General features: G+C 55.6%; 2 protein-coding genes across 2 annotated transcripts; both read right to left on the bottom strand.

Annotated features, from left to right (window-relative positions):
- Nucleotides 1–238: 238 nt before the first annotated feature.
- LOC119395768 (uncharacterized protein K02A2.6-like) lies at nucleotides 239–5,546 on the bottom strand. Its single transcript, XM_037662772.1, has 2 exons — nucleotides 5,331–5,546; nucleotides 239–2,143 (listed from the first exon to the last, which is right to left on the bottom strand). Exons 1-2 carry the CDS (start codon nucleotides 5,544–5,546, stop codon nucleotides 239–241), a joined length of 2,121 nt encoding a protein of 706 aa, XP_037518700.1.
- Nucleotides 5,547–7,284: 1,738 nt separating this feature from the next.
- LOC119395767 (uncharacterized protein K02A2.6-like) lies at nucleotides 7,285–8,944 on the bottom strand. The gene is made up of 3 exons (XM_037662771.1): nucleotides 7,963–8,944; nucleotides 7,630–7,871; nucleotides 7,285–7,566 (listed from the first exon to the last, which is right to left on the bottom strand). The coding sequence occupies exons 1-3, from the start codon at nucleotides 8,942–8,944 to the stop codon at nucleotides 7,285–7,287; spliced, it is 1,506 nt and encodes a 501-aa protein (XP_037518699.1).
- Between the last annotated feature and the right edge of the window lie 253 nt (nucleotides 8,945–9,197).

Here is a 9,197-nt window from a genome sequence, read left to right as displayed (position 1 = left end):
GCCGAGGCGCCCGCGCTCTAACAAGGACGACCCAACCGCATGTCGGGGTAACAGCTACTGACTGCCGAGCCGGGCTCGTCAGTGTTTATTCTTCACGCACGACCAAGGTTGCCTGCAGAACCTGTCGAGGTAATGAAACTAGGCTAGGCAGGGCGCCACACGCTCGTTACACCTCTCACCCCCAGTTATTGTACACAAAATAAAAAAATACACAAGTCCCAGCCGGTTCGACGTTGGTTTAGGTAGGCGAAAAGCGGTCTGGTGCCCTTCGTCGTCGATTGCTCCGCCTGGGTACAGTTGTTGAGGGACTAGGTGCGGTAGCACCAGGTGCTGCCTGAGCCGCGCTTGATTCCTCCTGAGACTCTGCCGTGGTTGGCAGAGATGGCACTGAACTTGCCGGTGGCCCAACTAGTGGTGCACAACTGGAGGCGCCTGTCCCTTGCGAAATGGTTGTCTCCCTGGCCGCAACTGGTGCTGCCGTGGTTGCAACTGGTGCTGCCGTGGATGCAAGCCAGGTCCCGCGGTTAGCCCTCACATGGTCAGCATGCCGGTGCCATGTGGTTCCATCCTGCATTCGTACGAGCAGAGAGGAGGAGCTTGCAGGCGAGACCACATGTCCAGCAGACCAAGGTGGGCCAGAACGGAAATTCCTGGCGAATACTGGCACTCCAGGCTCCGGCAATGGCCCAGGACGGCACCCTTTGTCAGCAGCCAGCTTCTGCTTCAGCTGTTTGAGGAGCGCCGTGGACCGGAGGTCTGGATACAGAATGTCCAACGGTGTCTTCACCATCCGTCCCAGCAGAAGCTCACAGGGGGCACGGCCGGTGACATCATGAGGTACTGGAAAAGTATGCATGCGGGCGACCTGCGTACGGAAATCCCCAGCCTGGCTCTTCTTCAGTTTGTCCTTAATAGTCTGCACCACCCGCTCAGCTGCACCGTTTGAAGCAGGGTGGTACGGAGGAACCATCATTCGGCGGATTCCGTTCTTTGTCAGCCAGGACAGATACTCTGCGCTGGCGAAAGCGGGCCCATTATCGGAGACTATGATGTCCGGCAGCCCCTGGGCTGCAAAGACATGCCGCAGTGCTGCAATGGTCGCACCTGCTGATGGAGTGGTGACAGGTAGAACTTCCACCCACTTTGAAAATGCGTCGACCACCACCAGGAAGTAGTGGCCTTTGAAGGGGCGCCCAAAATCCACGTGAAGGCGGGACCAGGGCCTCTGTGGGAATGGCCATGGGGTGATCACATGACGCGAGGCCCGTTGATGTTCCTGGCAGACTTGGCAGCTCTGCACCATGTGAGCGATGTCCTGGTCCAGTCTAGGCCACCAAAGGCGGGACCGGGCCACCATTTTTGTCTTTTCCACGCCAGGATGCCCCGCGTGCAGCAACTGCAGGACCCTGGACCGGAGAATTAGTGGGATCACCACCCTGGAACCCCAAAGTAGGCAGCCCTGCTCCAGGCTCAGCTCAGCGGCCTTGTGGCTGTAAGGCTGCTGCACCAACTCCTCCCCTCGGGATACTGCCTTCACCACCTGAGACAGGACCGGGTCCCGACTGGTCGCCTGCGACACAGCAAACCTGCAGAGTACCTCTGGGTACGCATGCTCCAGCATGAGCACTTCAGCTGACTCTAGAACAGCAGCAGGCACCTCTGGCAGCGGCAACCGACTCAGGGCATCAGCAGGTCCCAGGTCTTTTCCCGGACGGTACACCAACTGGTAGATGTAGGCCGCCAGCTTCAAGGCCCATCGTACCACTCGAGGTGATGCCTGCACGGGGACCGCCTTGTCTGGCCCCAGTAGCCCCAGCAGTGGTTTGTGGTCCGTGACTGCCTCGAACTTTCGGCCCCACAGGTACTGGTGAAAACGCTCGACGCCAAACATGAGGGCGATGCCTTCCTTGTCCAGCTGGCTGTAACGCTGCTCTGCTGTGTGAAGACGACGAGAAGCAAACGACACCGGGCGTTCTTGGCCATCCTTGTCTCTGTGCGCTAGGACGGCTCCTACACCGTATGGTGATGCATCTACAGTAAGGACAACAGGCTTGGCTGGATCGAAGTGCACCAGCACCGGTGCCTCGGTGATTAGCTGTTTACTGTGCTCAAAGGCCACGTCCTGCTCCTTCTTCCACGCCCACTGTTAGGAATGGGGGTTTCCGTGACGATGAAAGCCGGGAGGCCGGCGAGCCGATGTAGCCGATGATCGGACTTATCGCTGAGGAGCAGAGGAAGGAGGCCAAACGTTTATGAAAACTTAACAACGTTTATAGCAGGTAATAGCAGGTTAATAGCAGGTTATCGCAGTTTATAGCAGGTTATAGCAGGACAGAGCCTGCCAGCACGACCAAGTCGGCTGGGGCGTCTCTCTAACAACGGACCAGGCCGGTCTTAAATAGGGGACCAGTCCATTGTTGACAGGGTGGCTCTTTGGTCCCAGGTGTTGACGTTCTTCTAGTCTCCTGACCATCCGCCGGCCGCAGGTGTTGACGTTCTTCTAGTCCCCTGACCATCCGCCGGTCGCAGGTGTGGAGCAGCCTTTCCATCGTCCTCAGGAATGCTGCTTTCCATAGCAGGGTAGCTTCGAAGAACGACTGGCGTCAATCGACGTGGCTTGCTGAAACGACTGGATTTCAGACAATGCATGCAGGGCTACGTCCCTGCTTCCAGGTGGCAGGTGCGGGCCCTTTTCTTGGTCGCAGGGTAGACGCTGACCGCGATGCCTTGGACTTCCAACGAAGTGCAGGTGTTTATTCGCCTCCCCGTTCGGTCAGGTGCTCTGGCACAACAGCACCCCCGCCACAAGACAATGCATCCAGAGTTCGAGCTGTCAAACGCAGCTCGGATGATGCGATGCTGGTTGACCGTTGTCAACTGTGGTCGTACAGCTCTTTTCCTTGACGAGTGACCTCCACGGCACAGCAGCAGTTTACTGGAACTGCCAAGAAGCAACACAAAGCCAAACCACTCCGGCCAAAGCAAGTGCCCTCCAAATGCTGATCAAATCGCCAGACCAGCATAAAAGAACAAAACATTTCCTAGAGACTACGCTAAGCTAAAATTAAAACATCACGAGCAACGTATCTCAGGAAGAATACCAAAGTGAGGACGTGCCTCTAGCTAAGTGTCAGTACGTGACACTGCTAAAACCAATCAGAATGTCTTCGCGAGCGATTCTCAATGGTGACATCGGCGGATTAGGGACGATCGAAGCAGCTGGGGGAGGCTCAATTTTGCCCCAAAACTACAAACACTTCACTAAGTGCTCCCTAAATCGTGCGCCTTGGCACCACTCGCAAGCGTTCTAAATGTTTGTCAACAGACATTTCAAGATAAACAACACTAGCCTTTCGCTAAAACGCTTTCCCTCATTGCACTTGGCAAATGAGTATTACATAAAGAAAACAAAGCGCTTTAAACTCAATACGAAATAAAACTGAAAATTAAACTCACGCGTTTAACACAAAGGAGAAACTAAAATTATACTGACGCGCATAATAACACGTACTGAAAACACGTAAGAAGGCATGTTAAACAGAGGCTTTTCACATTCAGCCTTCATCTCTGTAAACACAACGAACAGCACTTCTCACACGTCGTAACGCTCGCGCTTCTAAATACCAAAACAAAGGTATCTTAATCGGAGGCTCTTAACGCTCAGCCTACATCGTCGTTAAAACAATTCACAGCTCTCTACACGAGCGCTAACGGTTATGTTTCTAGCTAAAAAAAAAAGACAAACAAAGTATCTAAAACGGAGGCTTTTAACTCAGCCTACATCTCCTTCAAAACAATTCAGAGCTCTTTACACTAGTGCTGACGGTCATGGCTCTAAATATTAAAAAAAAAAGAAACAAATAACCAAACAAACATCTCAATGTCTGCTTCTACGATGAGGAGGAAATTAAAATTTACAAAAACATTGACGCATTCCTTACTCATCAGCAGACGACCACATGTAAGCACATAAATTAATTACCAAAATTGGATACAAGAGAAAGCCTTGGTATCCGTCATTGTACTTGCTTATCTCCCTACGGCACCCCTTCAGACGAGCTCTGGGGAGACGCGCATTCCACCCTTTTCGAGGGGTCCGATCTACACAAAGGGACAGGGAACAAACCTGTTCGACACACTTAGTCGCGGCTACCTTTGTACCGTGGTCGCCGAACTCAGACAAACCGGCATACCAGCGGTTTTGTCTGTCCATTGTACCCCTCCGGTCTAAGCCGTTACCCTTTCGCCACTGTGGGGGACTTCCATTGTCGCTGTTCAGGTGCACGCGACACCTTACTGCGCTCCTGCCCCGACTAGGCCGTAAAAACGTTGAGACCAGGTGAAGACTTCGACGTCTGAATTTCCCTGAAATTCCTTTCTTCGCGACGCGCTTCACGCCTAATCTGTTTCCGCAGGAGTCTCCACTTGAGACTTTTTCCAGCAGGCATTCTTGGAATCTCCTGCCTGACCTTTCTCTTGCTGGTCCTCTTCGTGACCTGAGGCCTTGCCTTTAGCTTGGCGTCTCGAGAGATGACGTCATCGCGCTTGGCCACTTTAGTGTGCCTGACGCCAACTCTAGATCTCCGCAGCTGTCTCAACTTGCATCTTTTCTTAGCGGGCCTTTTCGATTTCTTAGGCCCAACCTGGAGCTTGGCGTCCCGAGAGATGACGTCATCGCGCCTAGCCACTTTAGTGCGCTTAACGCCACTCGTAGCTCTCGCGTTCTCCTTCACGCGTTTTCGCCAACGCCTTTTCCTGTCCGAACGGCTCGCAACGCTCGCAGCATCGGCACTCGTACTCGCAAGTACGCTGCATTCAATTTGCTTTGCCAAAGCACGAGACGGCTCAACTAACTGATTCTCGGGGCCGCGGCTAGGTGTCTGTGCGTCTGACCTAACGTTAGTCCCGACACGCTCTAAGTCAGCCAGCTCGCCCTGAGCTGTCTCTATTCGTGGCGGTGTACCACTGTCGCGGGTACAACCCTTTTCTTGGCCTTCGAAGTCGGCCTTTTCATCACTATGACGCACTTCGGCGTCCTGCACCTCGCGATCGGCTTCGGCCTCTAGCGCTTCGCGATCGGCTTCGGCCTCTGGCGCTTCGCGATCGGCTTCGGCCTCTGGCGCTTCGCGATCGGCTTCGGCCTCTGGCGCTTCGCGATCGGCTTCGGCCTCTGGCGCTTCGCGATCGGCTTCGGCCTCTAGCGCTTCGCGACGGGCTTCGGCCTCTAGCGCCTCGCGACGGGCTTCGGCCTCTAGCGCCTCGCGACGGACCTCGGCGTCCTCAAGCGCCTTACGACGGGCCTCGGCGTCCTCTATCGCCTTACGACGGGCCTCGGCCTCCAGCGCCTCGCGACGTTTCTTGACCTCTTGGTCCCTACGGCGCGCCTCGTCCTGTTGCGCTTTTCGACGCGCTTCGTCCTCACGCGCCTCGCGACGAGCCTCGGCCTCTAGCGCTTCGCGGCTGGTCTCGGCTTCTAGTGCCCCGCGACGCGCGTCTTCCTCAAGCGCATTACGACGAGACTCGATTTCTAGCGTCTCACGACCCATCGGAGGGGATACAGCGCAAGAGAAAACGAGGACAAGAAAGGCGACGCACACAGTCCTCGTTTTCTCTTGCGCTGTATCCCCTCCGATGTCTAACCAACACGCCCAAGCTTCGATACTAAGTCTCACGACCCGCCTCACCGCTGTCTTTACTGTCTCGACTTTCGCAGTCAGCGGGACCTGGAGCAGCGAAGTGGCGCAATAAGGCATCTTTGGCCCCATTAAAGTCTTGCGCTTCCTCAGCAGATAAGCGCTCCAGAACGCATGCAGTTTGGCGCGGCAGCAACGTGACAAGCCTCTCTAACCAAAGGTTTCGGCTAACACCAACCTCCTCGCAGACCTTTTCAAACTTAACGAGAAAAGACACAATGTCATTGCCTATCTCAAAGATCCTGAGTTGGCTTTGTGCCTGCTGCCACTTCAGCGCCTGAATTTCATGATCAAGCATTTTCATTCTGAGAGCATGTTCATGCTCTTCGCGACGCCTTTGAGCCTGCCTCTCTTCGCGCCTTTCGCGTTCTTCCGCCTTCCGCTTTTTCTCGCAAATATCCTCCCAGGTCTCGTCAGCTTCCTCGATAGTCACGTTCTCCGCCCGCATCACCTCGAGAATCGCTTCCTTTGTTTTTGCGGACCCGGCGGAAATCCCCAAGTCCTCACAAATTTCAAGGAGGTCCTGCACTCGGTATTTCTCCATCGCGATCTCGTCTCTCGTGATGCCTTTCTACAACATTTACTCTTACTTTAAAACGAATACCATGGTTCAAAGTGAGTAAACAGCATCGAACAAAAAACACAAAAACTCTCTCCTAACATCTGCCTGTGCTAGAGAGGTCTGGCGAAATGACCAGTAAACGTTGGGCACTCACCCAACCAAAGTAGCTGACTCCGGTCGAACTCGTGGCTGCCGTCGATCGGTGTCGTGAGCGTCCTCGCTCCTCGGGCCTGCAGGGATCCGATCCGGCTCTCCAACCGTAGGGATCAGAGTAGCATATCCCGTGCAGCCAAACGTTGAGGTAGCGTATCCCAGCGTGTCCAACGATGAGATGAGGGTAGCGTATCCCACCTTGTCCAAAGATGAGAAGAGGGTAGCGTATCCCAGCGCTGCCAACCACTGTTAGGAATGGGGGTTTCCGTGACGATGAAAGCCGGGAGGCCGGCGAGCCGATGTAGCCGATGATCGGACTTATCGCTGAGGAGCAGAGGAAGGAGGCCAAACGTTTATGAAAACTTAACAACGTTTATAGCAGGTAATAGCAGGTTAATAGCAGGTTATCGCAGTTTATAGCAGGTTATAGCAGGACAGAGCCTGCCAGCACGACCAAGTCGGCTGGGGCGTCTCTCTAACAACGGACCAGGCCGGTCTTAAATAGGGGACCAGTCCATTGTTGACAGGGTGGCTCTTTGGTCCCAGGTGTTGACGTTCTTCTAGTCTCCTGACCATCCGCCGGCCGCAGGTGTTGACGTTCTTCTAGTCCCCTGACCATCCGCCGGCCGCAGGTGTGGAGCAGCCTTTCCATCGTCCTCAGGAATGCTGCTTTCCATAGCAGGGTAGCTTCGAAGAACGACTGGCGTCAATCGACGTGGCTGGCTGAAACGACTGGATTTCAGACAATGCATGCAGGGCTAAGTCCCTGCTTCCAGGTGGCAGGTGCGGGCCCTTTTCTTGGTCGCAGGGTAGACGCTGACCGCGATGCCTTGGACTTCCAACGAAGTGCAGGTGTTTATTCGCCTCCCCGTTCGGTCAGGTGCTCTGGCACAACAACGCCCAATGCTGGCCATCTTGAAGCAGAATGTGCAGTGGCTGTAGATGTGCAGACAGGTTGGGCAGGAACCTCCTGTAGAAATTGATGAGACCAAGGTAGCTTTGCAGCTCTTTCTTGTTTCGGGGCTTCGGCGCCTTCAGAACAGCCTCAACTTTGCGGAGGGACGGAGTCAGGCCGGCCTGGGAGATGACGTGTCCCAGGTATTCTACACTGGGAACCATGAACACGCACTTTTCCCGCTTGAGCTTGAGACCAGCATCCTGAAGTCGGGCCAGAACGTTGTGCAGATTCTAAATGTGGTCTCCGTCGTCAATACCGGTGACGAGGATGTCGTCCAAGTACACTGCCACGTGCCTCATGCCCCTGAAGAGGTTGTCCATCTCCCTCTGAAAGATGGCTGGTGCCGAGGCCACGCCGAATGGTAAACGCGTATACTGGAAAAGCCCCATAGTTGTCGATATCGTGACATACTTCCGTGAGGCCTCCTGGAGCACCAAGTACTGGTACGCGTCTCTGAGGTCGAGCTTCGTGAACTTCTGGCCACCAGACAAAGCCGACTCGAGATCTTCAATCCGAGGCAGGGGGTACTTTTCGACGGTAGCGACGGGGTACGATCATGATCGTAACCTTGAAATCCCCACAGATTCTGACACTACCGTCTCGCTTGGGGACTGGAACGATGGGAGCGGCCCACTCCGCAGTCTTGACTGGTACCAGGATGCCTTCTCGCTGTAACCGTTGCAGCTCCTGGGTGACCCCGTCCTTCAGTGCGAACGGCAGCGGGCGAGGCTTGAAAAACCGAGGCCGGACTCCCTCGGGTACATGGATGCCAGCAGTCGTACCGGCGAATGTGCCCACCCCTGGCTGGAACAGTGACTGGAAATCTGTTAGGAGGCTCGGGATGTCTTGTACGCCATGTAGGGCTGCTTCCTGGCCTTCTGGCAGCCGAACTCCCAGTGCGCAAATCCAATTTCTGCCGAGCAGCGTCGGTGACGACCCCTTGGTCAAATACAGAGGAAGGGTTGCTTCCCTGTTGCCAAAACGAACGCTGACCTGGGCCTGACCTTGGACCTGGGAAAGCTCTCCAGAGTAACTCCGCAGCATGACGCCTGAAGCCTCGACGGCCACTCCGGGGAAGGTCCTTTTGAAAAGTTTGCCAGCCATGACCGACACACTGGCCCCCGTGTCCAGTTCCATGGAAATGGGGCGCCCGCAAACTTCGACGGTCAGCACGTACGGCGGCACAGACGACGGGACAAGGCCTGTGTGCCACATGTCGAAAATCGGCGGGTCCTCGGACACGACGTTGAGCCTGGCCGCGGAGGAACCCGAGCCTGCTGCCGCACGTCCCCGCCGCCACTTGCGACGCCTACCCTGACCGCGGGCTGGTGTGGAACCTGGGCTTGATCCAGGCTGCTGCTGTGGTCCGCTGTTCTGCTTCCCCGTTCGGCATACTCGTGCAAGGTGCCCAGTTTTTCCGCACGTTAAGCACTGCGAATGTACGAACTGGCACTGTGAGGGGGAATGGGCGTCACCGCAGCGACTGCATATACCGCCCCTTGCCACCATCTTGTTGACCGCCGCTTCCGTTGACGCCGCACGCGCAATCTCGCCGGCGTCTTTTGTCGCCGCGTCCATCGCCAGCGCTGCTTTCACCACGTCGTCCAGCGAGAGGTCGGGAAGTTACAGGAGACGTGTCTGCATGGCGGGGTTGTTTATGCCGCAGACGAAACGGTCCCGTAGCAGCGAGTCCAGCTGGTCCCCGAAGGCGCAGGTACTCGCCAAACCTCGTAGCGCAGCGACGAACTGCCCGAGGCTCTCCCCTTCCCGGCGGCTCCGGTTGTTGAAGCGGAAACGCCCCATTAGCGTGGACGACGCCGGATTGAAGTGC

Source organism: Rhipicephalus sanguineus, chromosome 6 (assembly GCF_013339695.2).
Source record: "Rhipicephalus sanguineus isolate Rsan-2018 chromosome 6, BIME_Rsan_1.4, whole genome shotgun sequence".
NCBI lineage: Eukaryota > Metazoa > Arthropoda > Arachnida > Ixodida > Ixodidae > Rhipicephalus > Rhipicephalus sanguineus.
Note: the sequence above shows the minus strand (reverse complement) of the source record. Positions and strands in the feature narration are given on the sequence as shown.

What these genes read in the sequence shown, in the direction of transcription:
- LOC119395767 (XM_037662771.1), bottom strand. Translation starts at nt 8,944, where the DNA reads ATGGACGCGGCGACAAAAGACGCCGGCGAGATTGCGCGTGCGGCGTCA. An exon ending in TCCAGTCCCCAAGCGAGACG is followed by an intron (nt 7,872 to 7,962) that starts GTAGTGTCAGAA and finishes CTCGGATTGAAG; the next exon opens with ATCTCGAGTCGGCTTTGTCT. An exon ending in TGTACTTGGACGACATCCTC is followed by an intron (nt 7,567 to 7,629) that starts GTCACCGGTATT and finishes GCCCGACTTCAG; the next exon opens with GATGCTGGTCTCAAGCTCAA.
- LOC119395768 (XM_037662772.1), bottom strand. Translation starts at nt 5,546, where the DNA reads ATGGGTCGTGAGACGCTAGAAATCGAGTCTCGTCGTAATGCGCTTGAG. An exon ending in GCGAGGCGCTGGAGGCCGAG is followed by an intron (nt 2,144 to 5,330) that starts GCCCGTCGTAAG and finishes CATTCCTAACAG; the next exon opens with TGGGCGTGGAAGAAGGAGCA.